The following is a 17166-nucleotide window of genomic DNA, read 5'->3' as shown; positions in this document are numbered from 1 at the left end:
AGAGCGGCTGCTGCTGACATTCCCCACATCAATGCCACGTTCCTTACAAGGAGACAGTTCGATACAATATCAATCCACTGGTTTACTCTGTCTCTGATCGAGCTACATTGAAATATGCTTCCAGATGGAATTCCCCCTCGCCTTTTAGGCTTATGATTGTATATGTTTTAATGGGGCTAGTTAGGGTTAATGGTACATGTTTGGATTATTTCTATGTGTTTATGTTGTGTTTTCTCTCGCAACAAATAAGTATTTATTGTTTATTGTTGAGCGTTTTTCAGTTACAATTTTAAAAACAGTCTGCTTGCTTCGGTGTATTTTTTAAATACTGGGGATCAGTAATATGTTCCTGGATGACTACGTTTATTAAAAAGGCGCCAAACAATTCAGAAACAATGACTCCTTCAAAGAATGCGCGCAAAATTGAAATGAACCAATCAATCATTGAGAATCTGCACTAGAACCAATGAGGAACATAAACCCGCCCTAAGTGTCTCATAGCCTATCAGAACAGCTCAGTTCCTCTATATAGTCCCTGGTATCGGCTGCTTGTGTCATATTGTACAGTTCTTGATACTGTGTAGTAGAGCTCAAAGATGGCAAGAACCAAGCAGACCGCTCGTAAGTCTACCGGTGGAAAGGCGCCCAGGAAGCAGCTCGCTACCAAGGCTGCCCGAAAGAGCGCTCCCGCTACCGGCGGCGTGAAGAAGCCTCACCGCTACAGACCCGGCACTGTGGCTCTGAGAGAGATCCGCCGCTATCAGAAATCCACCGAGCTGCTGATCCGCAAGCTGCCCTTCCAGCGGCTGGTCAGAGAAATCGCTCAGGATTTCAAGACTGATCTGCGCTTCCAGAGCTCCGCTGTCATGGCGCTGCAAGAGGCTAGCGAGGCTTACCTGGTCGGGCTCTTTGAGGACACCAACCTGTGTGCCATTCACGCCAAGAGAGTCACCATCATGCCCAAAGACATCCAGCTGGCCCGCCGCATCCGCGGAGAACGCGCTTAAACTGCAAAACCCTTAAAACACAGTGAAACCCAAAGGCTCTTTTCAGAGCCACTCACTCCTCTGAAGGTGCTTCTTCACCACTACCTACTTTACCTGTGAGGTGCTTTTTTCTCACTATATCTATCAAAATTAGGTGTGTGCGAACTGTATTCGTGAAAGGATCATTCATTAGGACACATTCACATAAATTTGTGTCATTTACAAAATAATGCGGGTAGAAATTAATATTGTGACGTCACTGGCTTTGATTCTTATCCTATGTGCAGAAATCAAGGTGTTGACTTATCAACACTGCTAGTGAAATGTAAATATTTTGAATCGAACAAAGATCGCTGAAAGATATTTCTTCATATAATGCGCAATTTATTTTATGATAACGGTGGGACTGGTGCAAACATGAAAGAGCAGTCATTAATGGGGTTATTTAAAACCAATCCTAACAATAGTGCGCGTTCGTAGTTGACTCACACAGTTAAAGTAACAGATTTAGCGTTGGTGAAACTAAGAATCCCAGTCGAGTGTTTTGTGTCTGAGGCGCCAATCGTCATCGCAAAGTGCTCCGTGATAACATCCAGGGCTGACACAGGGATACATTTTTTTGCCTTCCTCAATGTTTGGCTGTAAAGGTAACAGCGCCCCCAGTGTTGAGTATTGCCTATATTTACGACAATAGTGAAAGGACTCGTTCTGTAATGTTTAGTTGAAGGTATAGCTTTGAATACTGGTAACATTGTACTAGGCATTAATGTAAAATGGATAAATTATAAAAAACTGATTAGAAAAATAATTTTGGTAGACATTATTGTAAAGTTCGTATGTTATAAATACTGATTAGCCAGCCACAAAAAAAAAAAAAAAAAAAAAAAACGGCATCTCCCCGTCGGGGAATTGAACCCCGGTCTCCCGCGTGACAGGCGGGGATACTGACCACTATACTAACGAGGAGGACATGCGAGTGAATGTGTAATTTTTATGAATGAATTAGCGCGCTGTGTGCACAATGTAAATATGCGGCACTGCGCTCTGGAGCGCTCAAAACAACTTCCGTGATAGTTACATTGTAACAGTTTGGTTTTCCATTACCGGTCGTAACATCGTTATTAACAATGTCTATATCAACAAGTTATGTCTGGAAACTAGCCCGTTTAATCCGAGTTCGTTTTAATGAGAATTGATTGTATTCAGTGCGAATTTAATTAATAACACAACCCTATAGGTTTCCATGGTACCCGTGGGAGGTGTCCGGTAGGTGGCGCCAGCGCTGTAACAGACTGGCTGCTACAATGTTACACTGTGTGGAATAATAACACGGAAGTACACAGTCCTTGTGTCTGGGAGGAGGTACATGGCTACCGCAGTTTCAGAGCTGAACTCGTTCACACGCTGTGCTCAGTGTGATCAGTAACGGATAGTGTTCAGCTCAGAGGATCCCTGATATAACTGTTCCAGTTCAGACAGTCTTCACTTCAGCAGAGGATAAAAGAACGCATCGTGTTTATGAGACGCGTCTCTGAAATGAAAGAAGAGATGGATATGCGCGCATCCTCCGCGTCTCTCCTGGAAGAAGAACTCGCCTCTGCTATCGAGCCTGCAGTGAAAGCGGCTGTGCTGAGCGTCATGTCTGCATTAGCAAAGTTCGTGGACAGTAAATGTGCAGTTTTCCACCTCAGACTGGACGAGAGAGACCACGAATTTGAAAGCGTGAGATTGCGATTGGAAATAGCGGAGAGCGAGTTGAAAGCCGTAAGCGAACGAAAATACCCGAACACTGGCGAGAACGCTGCACAGTCTGTCACGAACACCAGTGAACAGCACATCGATATCATCCATCAACCGAGAAGGCAGAAGGAAGGGCACCGTGTGAAACGCCTCTCATTTTTCAGGGAGGATGAAGCTGTAAGTCACGAATTCAGCGACAGTATTGTTGCTCATGGGCTGCCAGCCACTACACGCGATTACTCCACTCTACCAGCTCAGCCAGTCCGGGAGCCGGAGCCTGCAGTCCACACCGCACTGAAAAACTCCCGGGTTTTAATCCACGACGATGGAAGCTATTCCGAGGAGGACCTGCTGATGCGAGGCGATGAACAGATGGGCCACACAAGCACAGCGGGGTGGAGAAGAGCAGTGGAAGGTAAGAAGATCGTGTTTCAATCTGTCGGGACAAACGTTAACAAGGAGGGAGGAAAGTTGAGGGAAAAATAATAGGCTATTGGCCCTTGATTTCTAATATATTGGTATCTTATTCTCTCCTCTTTCAATGGATAATTGCAAAGCATATGACATGGTTTATTTAGATTTCCAGAAAGCTTTTGACAAAGTCCTACATAAAAGATTGATTTTCAAACTGAACACTGTAGGGATTCAAGGACATGTATGCACATGGATTAGGGATTGGTTAATATGTACTAAACATTAAGTACTATTTAGAGGAGAAATCACAAAAATGGAGCGAGGTAACCACTGGAGTACCACAGGGATCAGTATTAGGTCCTCTGCTATTCCTAATCTACATTAATGATTCAGATTCTGGTAAAGTAAACATGCTATTGCCACTGAATTGCTAATATCATGGTGTCTTTGAGTATCTTATTTTCTTATGTATTCAAACAATGTAACGATCAAGACATCTGACATGTACAGTGGGGGCCCAGAATATTGTATTGCATAGTTTCCCCAACTAAGGCAACTTTCTAACTAAATACGTCAGTAGATAATTCCCTCCACTTAAAATATATACAAAAAAATTCAATAATAATCTGTCCCACTGGTGCAGTGTTACCCCAGATGTTATCAATTTACTCCCACTGAGGAATGACTGTGTGTCAGGATTGTTCTTCATTTTACAACCAAAATATACTGAGCATCAAAAGAAACGTATCACTTATATTTGGATCAAATTCAGTAGATGTGATCGAAAAGTGACAAACTCTGCTTTGGAGCAGGCGCATGACTTCTTATTGTGCTGGTTAACAACTGACGTCACGGAGACGCTGCAGAATGATCTGTCCATCTCGGGCAGGTGTTGTGACTCTTGGTCTCCCGGTTGGTGGCCTGTCATTGACAGTTTGTGTCTGGTTATACCTTCTTGCCAGGTTTGAAACTGCTGGCTGTGAGCACCCAAGACAGCGAGCCACAGGCCGCTGCCCTAGTGAAGCCTCCAACATGCCGATCGCACGAAGGCGCTGCTCTCTTGACAGACGTGGCGTATTGTTTTTTTTTTCTGTGATTTCTTTATTGCTTTTATTCAAGCTTGTAATTCAACAGCTGAAATCACTCCATATCAAGTGTCAATCAACTGTCTCACTAATTAGGTGATTTTGTGCTTCAGTCACAGTCGCTCAAGCGTGTCGTGGGCAAGGATGAAGGATCGAGTGATTAAAAAGAAACCAGAAACATTTTGTCAACATCCATCATTTGTATACCTTTTTTTTAAAAAAGTCTTAAATGTGTTACGTTTCTTTTGATGCTCGGTATAGTTTGTGCAAGAGTGACAACTCAGCATCTGAGGGGCTAATTCATCACTCCTCGCATTATAATGACAGGTTACTAGATGTGCAATCTGGAATGAACACAGTTTATGATGTAGATTTTACAGTGTTTCACTCTTCTCTTTGACACAGGTCCTGCACAGAGAAATGCTCTCCCTCATGCTGAGGAAGGGTTGAAGGCAGAATCAGCTCCCATTCAAGAGGAGCTCTTTGCCCAGGAATGGTGCAGGAGTCCAAAGCAGGGTACAGAGCTGACATCTATTGAAGGGAAGGAGGAGGAGGAACCTGCACTAGATCCTGAGCACATTAATGAAGAGATCCCTGGAATTGAACCGGTCATCATTAAAGAGGAGGTTCCTGAACTTGAATCTGACCCCGTTGAAGAGGGGGGTTCAGACCACTTTGAAAGATGGCAGCAAATCCACACAGGAGAGCAACTGCATCTCTGCCTTGTATGTGGGAAGAGTCTCAGTACATCAACAGAGCTGAAAAGACACCACCGAATTCACACAGGGGAAAGACCATACTGCTGCTCTGAATGTGGAAAGAGTTTCAATACCTCTACAGATCTGAAAAGACACAGTCGCTTTCACACTGGAGAGAAGTTACACCATCTTAAAACACACCAGCAAATTCACTATGGAAAGAAGCTGTATCACTGTAATGTATGTGAGAAGAGTTTCACTCAGCTAGGAACCCTGACATTGCATCAGAGAATGCACACAGGAGGGAAGCTGTATCACTGCACTCAATGCGCAAAGGATTTCAATACAGCAGCAGAGCTCAAGATACACCAGCGATCTCACACAGGAGAGAAACCATATCGATGCACTCAGTGTGAGAAGGGTTTCAAACAACTTTCCCACCTTAAAACCCACCAGCGCATTCACACAGGAGAGAAACAGTATCATTGTGCTGACTGTGGGAAAAGTTTCATTCTGTCTGCAGACCTGAAAAGACACCAACGAATTCACACAGGAGAGAAACCTTATAGCTGCACTGAGTGTGAGAAGAGTTTCAATCAAGTATCCCACCTTAAATCCCATCGGCGAATTCACACCGGAGAGAAGCCGTATAGCTGTGATTATTGTGGGAAGAGATTCACTCGGGCAGGATATCTGATGTCACACCTTAGGGTTCACACAGGGGAGCAGTTGACTCACTGAGCTCAATAAGAGAGATTTTATTTTCCACTCCCAGTTGAAAAAGCACACAGTATCCAGACACTTCACTAGGAGCAGCAGCACTGTACCTTCATCACAAGAGGACTCAGTCTAGTGGAAGCTGAGAGTATACAAGACCCTGAGATGCAATTGGACTTTTTGATCCCTTTGTCAAAATGAACCCTGATTGTCTGAGTTATTAAAATGTAAATTCTGGGAAGGACTTGTCTTTTTTTTTTTTTTTTTTTTTTGCATGGATTTATATTATAGTTTCATGAATACAAGCTTCATTTAATTCATACTCACAGAGCCTTTCTGTCAGATTCCTGTCATTCAACAATGCAGAGATCAGAAAAGTCACTCACAGAAATCGATAGACAGACAAAATATTTGGGCAGTCAAAGAAAATATAAAAAAAACACAAAGAGTGATTTATATAATTTCTATTTTTTCTATTGAAATAGCTACATTAAAGTAGAGATTCAGCTTAATAATAAAACAAATCATTTCATAACATGCATACAATTAAATATAAGATGCAAAAACTCATTTCATACTTTTAAAAAAGTATTTGGGCAATCAGCATATTTACAGTGTAAATACATTATAATCGTAAATCTCGATAAACTACTCACTTCTAAATCTTTTGTAGTCATCTTTGTGTTACTTTAGTATAAATACATGTTAATTTGGATTCATATGTTGTTTTTTTCTGACTCTATGTGAATGAAAAGACACACATTTGCCCGTTTTCCCATTGGAAATAGTGATATTTTGAAATATCACTGTCCTGGTCACAAAAACAAAGTTTGTGGGGAATAATAGCCATTTTCTGTACTTATGGGGCATAAGCAATTAGGAAATAAAACTTATTACCCAGGAACAAAAATTGTGTTACATAGTGTTATAGAATAAACAAATAAATACATAATCATTAAGTGGAATTTTGCGATTTGTGAATGTCCATGTGTGAAAACCAAGATGCAAACCTTTGTTAAAAGAGATTGAAGTTTTCCACTTGAAGAAGTCTGATTATTTCTTCAACCAGATGTTAGGGTCAGATTACTTCAAACTTGTTTTCACCAAGAAAGCAACAATATGCTTTGAGGAAGAGGAGAAAAATGTATAGAAAAGTTAATGAAAAAGATCAATAGTTTCCTTTTATAAATCAGTTTGCTTTTAGCGTCAATTAATTATATTTTAAAGCAGAGGAGAGAAACACATGCACATATGTAAAGTCCTTCAATGAAAAATGCCAATTATAAATGCTATTGCACTTAGAAATTCAAAGTTGGCCAGTCTTTCAAATTTACTGTTATCCACAACTACAAAAATAACTCAGTCTGCCTAAATATAAAGGCAAAGCCAAAGGCCTTCAACGTTTATCACTAAAGTTTATAGCAACTCTATAGCATGTGATTGAAACTGCAGCATGCAATACACTGCATCTCATTTTCCAAGCACAGACAAACATCTGATGCACTTTGTTATAGAGGATACAAATTCACTTAATGCATTTGTCACAGATGTGACAAGTCTAGTTATTTAAGCACTTATTTGTTGTTTGTTTTCATTTTTAAATCACTATTATTTGCACACGTGACTTTGATTTGTATTTTTTTGTTTACAAAAACAAAACGCTTACAGAGATTGCTGCTACTGTAGATTATTCCCCATTGGGTTAAAACACACACTTAAATATTATGTGATAAGCAATTCAATGGCTTTTGTGTCACATTTAGATTCATTTTTACATTTTTGTTATAACTGTGGACTACTTAAAAACAATTAGCAAAATGCAATCAGTGCTTGACAGAAGACTTTCGCATAAATGTACCTTTTTAAAAGTTATCCTTTTCTCCCCCAGTTCTGCCATTCGTTTTTCTGATACCTAGACGGTCTCTTTGGCCAGACAGCAGACATTGAAACTTCAGGTAAAAAGACACATAAACAGTGTTAAAAAAATGACTAGGATGGTTTAAAGCCACCATAAAGACAAGAAATAAATTCAACAAAATGGGTTAAAATATGAAAGAGATTGCAATTGAGTATGGGCAAAATTACAGTGTCTGTTACAGGGCATTTTTACAGGGCTGTTTTCTTCTCTTATAGAATAAAATGGGGGGGGTAACCTCATCTAGTTTTAACTTCTCGGGTAAATAAATTTAATTTCCAACCCACATGATCGAAAAAAAAAGTAAAAATGGCGGCACACAACAAAAATTTTTGCTATAATTTCAACACAACTTTTAGTGCCCTCAAAGTGCTTGATCTGGACCGAGTACCTATTGGGAGGCTAGTAGGTACCTACTGGCTCATTCCTATGGGATGATTGTGGGATGTCCCATTGAATCAACTGATCTCAATCAGATCAGTGGTGCTGAAGTGGGGAACTGCGTTACTAACATTCCCTCCAGGAAGCTTTTCAACATTATATTTGGTTTAACATTTAGTTATTAACAATCAATGTTGTTTAAAGTTTCGAATTATTTCAACCCCTTAAACATTTAAATATACCCTGTAGATGTTGCAGTTGTTTGTCTTCCTGACTGTTGTATTACAGTGTAAGGGGCAGTGTTGTGTGACGCACTGCCGTTATAGATCCTGCCCTGTGCTGGTGAGATGAGATGGCATTAAAAGCACTAAAACCACGACTGCAAACGAGCCTGGGAAGATAATGAAGTTTTGGTCACCTGAATTAAAAATGCAAAAGTTTCTGATTAAAGAATAAGTTATATTGTAAACACAACCCTTCTCTTTTGATCCCCTCTGTTATTTGTATTTATTTGTTCTTTTTTGACTATCAAATTGTGTATTTTGTGCAGGTAGAAAACACAAGCCAGGACGTTTTCACACCGAGTTGGATGCCAGAGGGTCAGCTGATTCTACACCAGGGGTGCCCAATCCTGGTCCTGGTGGTACAAAAACCAGGAGGGACCCCTGGCCAACTGTCCCCTAGACTGATTAATTGGACCAATTAAGCTTCCAATAAGTGCTTGAGTGGTCCAATTAAGTAATTTAGGGGACAGCTGGAACAAAAGCCAGGAGGACATTGGTCCTCCAGGACCAGATTTGGGCATCCCTGGTCTACACGCTTCTCATCATGGAAGGGCATCTTGCGGATCAGCAGCTCAGTGGATTTCTGATAGCGCCGGATCTCTCTCAGAGCCACAGTGCCGGGTCTATAGCGGTGAGGCTTCTTCACGCCGCCGGTAGCGGGAGCGCTCTTTCGGGCAGCCTTGGTAGCGAGCTGCTTCCTGGGCGCCTTTCCACCGGTAGACTTGCGAGCGGTCTGCTTGGTTCTTGCCATCTTCTATACAGTTTACAACAATATACAATATAATACAAACAGCCGATAGGGGACTATATAGAGGAGCTGAGCTGCCCTGATAGGCTATGAGAGACTCAGGGCGGGTTTGTGCTTCTCATTGGTTATACAGTCAGCACTCAGATATGCAACAAATTAATGCAGTTACCTGTCACACGCGATTTCCAGTGAGTTTTCTGACACAAAGCCCATTCTTTAATGTTAAAATGTACTCGTTTAACCATCACAGCCCGCTTTTGTTCTCATATGCTAAATTGTGCGGTTACACGGCACTTCCTCCAATTTCACATGACCAACAAATGCAGCAAAAGCAAAGCGAACGAGACACACTGGGAGGATGTAACAGTCAGTCATTAAACAGTTCTAGATACTGTGATGCTGTTTTTTTAAATCTGTGATCCTTAGTTGCTTTTGTGCATTGTCATTTGCAAGTGAACTGTGACATTAGGGTCTTATCGAGCACTAGGTTATGCAATTTTGAATACTGGCTTTGGATACTGTTTTAATTCTGGAAACTGCTGGTGTTTTTTTTTTTTTTTAATCTTTCGCAAAATTGCATTGCTTTTTACATTTTACGCAGTTCTGTGCACAGGTAACATTTTGATTTCATTTTGCTGTCGTGTCTTTAGTGGGAAATTGTACACAGTGATTTAAATATGTACCTGATTTAAAAGTATGTAATGTAATACAATCCACAGTCATCTCTTTTGGCAAATGATATTTGCAGAATCAGATCGTTATGAATTACAATACTTCTGTTGAAAATATATTACTGTACCAACAAAACCAACTAGAGTGCATCTAAATGGAAGCCTACTTAGTTTAAAACACAGTCCTTTCAGCTATGTATTTTTGACATTGTATCTTTTTGTGTCTTTCCTGAAAAACAGACAATGGTTGGAACGGGCCAAAACGACATAATCAGATATGCGTCACACTCCTTTAACAGTCACTGCACAGTTTTATAGGGTCGGATGTGTAGTGCTGACTGTACTCCAGATTCTCAATGATCGATTGGAACATTTGAATTCTGCAAGCGTTCTGTTAAGCAGTTAGTTGTTTGGCGCCTTTTTAATAAATACAGTCATTCAGGAAACACTGCTAATGGCCAGTATTAAGAAATGCATTCCATTCAAATTAAGCAGCCTGTGTTTAAAATTGTAGCCGAGAAAAGCTCAACAGTAGACAAGCAATACTTATTTACGGCAAGAGAAAATACATCATAAACACATACACATAAACCAAACATGTGCCCTTAACTCTAAAGATAAAAGCCTCTTTTTAAAATACAATCATACTTAATAAAAATAAATAAATAAATAAATAAACATAAAACAGAATTACCTGCTTGGACAGTTTTGTGGACCCAAGATTGAGTGTAGTCTTTAAAAGTAAACTAAATAAGTTTTTCTTTTAAAAAAAAAAAGTGTATTGTAGAACCATTTTCTTCTATTTTGACTCTATATGTATATGTTGTAACATTTACAAACAGAAATACACGTTATGATTAAAAATGCAAAGCTTTGACAATATTTATTTAGTGTAATTTGAAGGTACTGAAGTATATTTGGTAAATATCAGTGAATTGACAACAACATAGGTGTTTGCAATATATGTATTTAAATGCATTATACAGTGAGGACAGACAACCATTTCGTCATTATATGGAGTTCTACAAGACGGTATTCTTGGCTGCCACCATTACAGCAACATGCTTTCGGGTAAAATGAAGAACAATTGTCCCACACAGTCATTCTGCATTGCTAGTAATGATCTATTCAAGGATACCAAGATATTTAGTGAGCAAGAGGCCTGAATGGGATAAACTAGGTAATCAAAGCCGCAGCGCAAGACATTATATATTCATAAACATAATGGTTGCACCACAGCACTTGTGAGGTCGCTTGAACATTAAAACCTTTGCCAATTTTTAAGAAGGAGATGATTAGCTATTCATTCAGGAACAGCACAAAATAAAATATAATTAGTATTTAATGGGTCTTTTATTTGTGTGAATGAGCTTTCTGATCTCTGCAGTGTTGAACGACAGGAATCTAACAGACAGGCTCGGTAAGCATGAATTAAACGAAACGTGTATTCATGAAACTATAATATACACCCATGTAAAAAGTCAGTCATTCCCAGGATTTATATTTTAATAAATCAGACAATCAGGGATCACAAGAATGCAAGTTCATTTTGACAAAGGGATCAAAAACTCCAATTGCATCTCAGGATCTTCTACCCCTTCTCCCCTGACATGAGGGCTTGGTATGGTACAGGTGCTTCTCCAGTGGCTATCTGTCGAGCCGAGCGACAACCAAACCATGAAACTTCTGCCTCACAAGAGATATCTGAATCTGGCTGTGAGCTGAGCAGAGGCAGGGACGGTGTTAAGGATTTAGGATTTAGGTTAAGGATCACTCAGTACACTCCAGAAAGACAAACAACAAACACAGCGGACAGCGAGTGTGATGAGAGAAAAATACAGCCTTGGAACACTAGGGAAATGCAGGATCTAGTTTCTCTGTGGGCAGACAGAAGTGTTCAGGAAGAGCTGGAGTTGTGCGTCAGAAATGAGAAAGTTCATGCCCAAATTTCTGACCATTTCAAGCAAATGGACACAAACCGCAGGTATGGTAAACTTAACAACACACTGAAAAACACAAAATTCCACCAAATTTCTCAACTTTGACCTTTATTATATTAATATAAAGAAAAGAATTGCAGGAAAAAAAAATTAACTTATTTTTAAAAATATAGTAAAACAAAATACAGCTATACGACACATACAACTACCCATAAGCAGGATATCTGTCAACTATAAAGTATTGTCATTATTTATACACAAATCTACTTGGTTTGCTTGAATGAGTAGTACAGAACAAGCTTCAACATAAAAGCTGAAAATTAATTTTATTAAAGAACGACAACTTTTTTTAATGAAAAAAAAATTCAAAGGGAAAACAGGATTCTGTTATTTTGCAAAACCACGCCTACAGATTACAAACCTACTAACATCCTTATTAAAAAAAAAAATACATAAATAACAATCTGGTTATAATTAATAGAGAATTAATCAAACGAAACTGACAATTACCTAGTCTATACCTAATCAATCATTTTTTGCAGTATTCAAACAGGCCAGCATTTTCTGTTGCAGTCACACTGCTGTTAGCTGTTGTAAATACTGCACAGCAGACTGTGGGGAGTCAAACCAATGTTTGTCTAGGGGCTATTTTATTGTGGGTAGTTATTTAATTATTTTTTAATGTTGAACTTATGGCGTCTTATGAATTACTTTTTTTTTTTTTTTTTTACATTTTAAAACCATTTATAGGCAAAACCAAAACAAAACATAAAAAGTCAAGTGGCAATATATATCGTTTGCCTCCCCTCTGCTCTATGGGTTAGGCGCCTATGGTCTCAATTAAGTTATAGTGGAAAAGGTGAAAAATATACTAAAAGATCATGTCATAAACTACATGCGGAAACATTACAGTCCCCGTCCCCAAGATTTTGTTGGTATTTCACAAGAAAGGACCCGAGAAAGGCCATCTTGATGGATTTCTATCTACAGATGGAGCACTTTCACCCATGCTGTTCCTAGTGAAGTGTTTGGAAACTGTGTGCTTTTTCAACTGGGAGTGGAAAATAAAATCTCTCTTATCGTGCGCAGTGAGTCAACTGCTCCCCTCTGTGAACCCGAAGGTGTGACACCAGATTTCCTGCCCGATTGAATCTCTTCCCACAGTATTCACAGCTATACGGCTTCTCTCCAGTGTGAATTCGCTGATGGGATTTGAGGTGGGATATTTGTTTGAAACTCTTTTCACACTCAGTGCAGCTATAAGGTTTCTCCCCTGTGTGAATGCGCTGGTGGGCTTTGAGGTGTGATACTTGTTTGAAACCCTTCTCACACTCAGTGCAGCGATACGGTTTCCCTCCTGTGTGAGATCGCTGGTGTATCTTGAGCTCTTCTGCTGTATTGAAATCCTTTGTGCAGTTAGTGCAGTGATACAGCTTCCCTCCTGTGTGAATTCTCTGATGCAATGTCAGGGTTCCTAGCTGAGTGAAACTCCTCTCACATACATTACAGTGATACAGCTTTTTTCCATAGTGAATTTGCTGGTGTGTTTTAAGATGGTGTAACTTCTCTCCTGTGTGAAAGTGACGGTGTCTTTTCAGATCTGTAGAGGTACTGAAACTCCTTCCACATTCAGTGCAGCAGTACGGTCTTTCTCCTGTGTGAATTTGATGGTGTCTTTTCAGCTCTGTTGATGTATTGAGACTCTTCCCACATACGAGACAGAGATGCAGTTTCTCGCCTGCCTGAATTTGCTGCCGTCTTTCAAAGTGGTCTGAACCCCCCTCTTCAATGGGGTCAGATTCAAGTTCAGGAACCTCCACTTTAATGATGACCGGTTCAATTCCAGGGATCTCTTCATTAATGTGCTCAGGATCTAGTGCAGGTTCCTCCTCCTCCTTCCCTTCAATAGATGTCAGCTCTGTAGCCTGCTTTGGACTCCTGCACCATTCCTGGGCAAAGAGCTCCTCTTGAATGGGAGCTGATTCTGCCTTCGTCCCTTCCTCAGTATGAGGGAGAGCATTTCTCTGTGCAGGACCTGTGCCAAAGAGAAGAGCCAAACACTGTAAAATCTACATCAGAAACTGTGTTCATTGCAGATTGCACAGCCAGTAACCTGTCATTATAATGTGAGGAGTGTTGAATTGGCACCTCAGATGCTGAGCTGTCACTCTTACACAAACTATTTTGGTTGTAAAATGAAGAACAATCATGACACACAGTCATTCCTCATTGGTAGGAAATTGATGATATTTGGAGTACCACTGCACCAGTTGGATGGATTTGTATTTTAACTATTTTAAGGGGTGGCAATTATCAGAGAGTGGGGAACTAGGCAATAAAATATTGTGGGCCACCACTGCACTTCTGAGATGGCTTGATCGTTACATTCTTCAAATAAGAACACAAGAACATTTACAAAACAAGGGGACGTCATTCGGTCCTTCTTGCTTGTTTGGTTGTCAGTAGCTTATTGGTCCCAGAATCTCATCAAGCAGCTTCAACAACATTACTGGGGAGTTGGTTCCTCTGTAAAAAAGCAACTCCTATTTTCTGTTCTGAATGCCACTTTGTGTAAACTCCATTTGTGAACCCTGGTCCTTGATTCTTTTTTCAGGTCAAAAAAGAGTGCTTGAATCAGGTCGCCACGTAGTTGTCTTTGTTCAAGACTAAATATATTCAATTCTGCATATGCAATGCCTTTTAAACCTGGAACAATTCTGGTCGCTCTTCTTTGCACTCCTTCTAGAGCAGCAATATCCTTTTTGTAGCGAGGTGACCAGAACTGCACACAATATTCAAGATGAGGTCTTACTAATGCATTGTACAGTTTTAACATTACTTCCCTTGATTAAAATTCAACACTTTTCACAATATATCCGAGCATCTTGTTGGACTTTTTTTTATACCTTCCCCTCATTGTCTAGATGAACACATTCCTGAGTCAACATAAAAACTCCTAGGTCTTTTTCATAGATTCCCTCTTCAATTTCAGTATCTCCCATATTATATTTATAATGCACATTTTTATTGCCTGCGTGCAGTACCTTACACTTTTCTCTATTAAATGTCATTTGCCATGCGTCTGCCCAGTTCTGAATCTTGTCTAGATCATTGTGAATGACCTTTGCTGCTGCAACAGTGTTTGCCACTCCTCCTATTTTTGTGTCGTCTGCAAATTTAACAAGTTTGCTTACTATACCAGAATCTAAATCATTAATGTAGATTAGGAATAGCAAAGGACCTAATACTGATCCCTGTGGTACACCGCTGGTTACCACACTCCATTTTTGAGATTTCTCCTCTAAATAGTACTTAATGTTTAGTACATATTAACCAATCCCTAATCCATGTGCATACATTTCCTTGAATTCTTACAGTGTTCAGTTTGAAAATCAATCTTTTATGTAGGACTTTGTCAAAAGCTTTCTGGAAATCTAAATAAACCATGTCATATGCTTTGCAATTATCCATTGAAAGAGGAGAGAATAAGATACCAATATATTAGAAATCAAGGGCCAATAGCCTATTATTTTTCCCTCAACTTTCCTCCCTCCTTGTTAACGTTTGTCCCGACAGATTGAAACACGATCATCTTACCTTTCACTGCTCTCCTCCACCCCGCTGTGCTTGTGTGGCCCATCTGTTCATCGCCTCGCACCAGCAGGTCCTGCTCGGAATAGCTTCCATCGTCGTGGATTAAAACCCGGGAGTTTTTCAGTACGGTGTGGGCTGCAGGCTCCGGCTCCCGGACTGGCTGAGCTGGTAGAGTGGAGTAATCGCGTGTAGTGGCTGGCAGCCCATGAGCAACAATACTGTCGCTGAATTCGTGACTTACAGCTTCATCCTCCCTGAAAAATGAGAGGCGTTTCACACGGTGCCCTTCCTTCTGCCTTCTCGGTTGATGGATGATATCGATGTGCTGTTCACTGGTGTTCGTGACAGACTGTGCAGCGTTCTCGCCAGTGTTCGGGTATTTTCGTTCGCTTACGGCTTTCAACTCGCTCTCCGCTATTTCCAATCGCAATCTCACGCTTTCAAATTCGTGGTCTCTCTCGTCCAGTCTGAGATGGAAAACTGCACATTTACTGTCCACGAACTTTGCTAATGCAGACATGACGCTCAGCACAGCCGCTTTCACTGCAGGCTCGATAGCAGAGGCGAGTTCTTCTTCCAGGAGAGACGCGGAGGATGCGCGCATATCCATCTCTTCTTTCATTTCAGAGACGCGTCTCATAAACACGATGCGTTCTTTTATCCTCTGCTGAAGTGAAGACTGTCTGAACTGGAACAGTTATATCAGGGATCCTCTGAGCTGAACACTATCCGTTACTGATCACACTGAGCACAGCGTGTGAACGAGTTCAGCTCTGAAACTGCGGTAGCCATGTACCTCCTCCCAGACACAAGGACTGTGTACTTCCGTGTTATTATTCCACACAGTGTAACATTGTAGCAGCCAGTCTGTTACAGCGCTGGCGCCACCTACCGGACACCTCCCACGGGTACCATGGAAACCTATAGGGTTGTGTTATTAATTAAATTCGCACTGAATACAATCAATTCTCATTAAACGAACTCGGATAGTAGTATCCAGATAAAACGTACTTACCTTGCGTAACACCTTGTTTGTATATATAAGCCATATTAGATTCCACATATACGAAATTAGCACATGTCCTCCTCGTTAGTATAGTGGTCAGTATCCCCGCCTGTCACGCGGGAGACCGGGGTTCAATTCCCCGACGGGGAGATGTTTATTTTTTTATTTAATAAAAATATATATTTAAAAATATTTATCAATATTTATAACATAACACTTTTTACCGTAATGTCTACTAAATTATTAACAGTGTTCAAAAATATACCTTCAACTAAAAATTACAGAAGGAGCCATTTTCAGTGTTGTCGTAAAGGGAGGCGATACTCAACACTGGGGGCGCTGTTACCCTGACAGCCAAACATCGAGGAAGCTAAGAAAATGTCTCCCTGGGTCAGCCATCTTAGCTCAAATTGCTGTATAATTCAGTGCAAAGCGACTCTCCAGTGAAGACACTGTGTTAAAACACTGATTCATACGAAGTAAAGAGAAAAAATTCTGTCCTTCGAGCCGGATTTGAACCAGCGACCTAAGGATGCCCGTGCTTTTCCACTACAGTCCTCCGCTCTACCAACTGAGCTATCGAAGGCAGGTGTGGGACACACCGCGCCCAGGCTGCATGTATCAGTGCGTCTTCAGCACAGGTGCTTAGGGAGCTTGATAAAATCCGGCTCGAAGGACAGATTTTTTTTTTTTTACTTTGTATAAATCAGTGTTTTAACACAGTGTCTTCACTGGAGAGTCGCTTTGCACTGAATTATACAGCAATTTGAGCTAAGATGGCTGAAACAGGGAGACATTTTCTTAGCTTCCTCGATGTTTGGCTGTCAAGGTAACAGCGCCCCCAGTGTTGAGTATCGCCTCCCTTTACGACAACACTGAAAATGGCTCGTTCGTTGTGTAATATTTAGTTGAACGTGTGTTTTTGAATACTGCTAACATTTTAGTAGACATTAATGTAAAAATATTAAGTTATAAATAATGATTAGG

The 17166-nt window shown here is 40.5% G+C and overlaps 3 protein-coding genes and 3 non-coding genes across 6 annotated transcripts in view; 3 read left to right on the top strand and 3 right to left on the bottom strand.

Annotated features, from left to right (window-relative positions):
* The window catches only part of LOC121307333, a 28121-nt gene that overhangs the window by 6709 nt on the left and 4246 nt on the right, over nt 1-17166 (top strand). The window contains exons 4-6 of the mRNA XM_041239511.1: nt 650-977; nt 2451-3141; nt 4631-5651. Coding sequence (XP_041095445.1) covers nt 650-977; nt 2451-3141; nt 4631-5651 — 2040 coding nt within the window. The remainder of the gene's footprint in view (nt 1-649; nt 978-2450; nt 3142-4630; nt 5652-17166) is intronic.
* Nucleotides 597-1831, top strand: LOC121307412 (histone H3). Its single transcript, XM_041239624.1, has one exon. It carries the CDS (start codon nt 597-599, stop codon nt 1005-1007), a length of 411 nt encoding a protein of 136 aa, XP_041095558.1. The 3' UTR covers nt 1008-1831.
* On the bottom strand, nt 1881-1952 carry trnad-guc. Its single transcript has one exon. It is a non-coding gene; the product is annotated as a tRNA-Asp (tRNA).
* Nucleotides 11713-16079, bottom strand: LOC121307373 (zinc finger protein 391-like). The gene is made up of 2 exons (XM_041239577.1): nt 15177-16079; nt 11713-13614 (listed from the first exon to the last, which is right to left on the bottom strand). Exons 1-2 carry the CDS (start codon nt 15811-15813, stop codon nt 12656-12658), a joined length of 1596 nt encoding a protein of 531 aa, XP_041095511.1. The 5' UTR covers nt 15814-16079; the 3' UTR covers nt 11713-12655.
* On the top strand, nt 16258-16329 carry trnad-guc. The gene has a single exon. It is a non-coding gene; the product is annotated as a tRNA-Asp (tRNA).
* On the bottom strand, nt 16678-16765 carry trnay-gua. The gene is given in 2 exon segments: nt 16678-16713; nt 16729-16765. It is a non-coding gene; the product is annotated as a tRNA-Tyr (tRNA).

Source organism: Polyodon spathula, chromosome 55 (assembly GCF_017654505.1).
Source record: "Polyodon spathula isolate WHYD16114869_AA chromosome 55, ASM1765450v1, whole genome shotgun sequence".
Taxonomy (NCBI): Eukaryota; Metazoa; Chordata; class Actinopteri; order Acipenseriformes; family Polyodontidae; genus Polyodon; species Polyodon spathula.
The sequence above is the reverse complement of the archived record's forward strand: the minus strand, read 5'-3'. Positions and strand labels throughout refer to the sequence as shown.

Coding starts and splice junctions, on each gene's coding strand:
- LOC121307412 (XM_041239624.1), top strand. CDS start 597: ATGGCAAGAACCAAGCAGACCGCTCGTAAGTCTACCGGTGGAAAGGCG.
- LOC121307373 (XM_041239577.1), bottom strand. CDS start 15,813: ATGAGACGCGTCTCTGAAATGAAAGAAGAGATGGATATGCGCGCATCC. Junction 13,615..15,176: donor GTGGAGGAGAGCAGTGAAAG/GTAAGATGATCG, acceptor TCTTTGGCACAG/GTCCTGCACAGAGAAATGCT.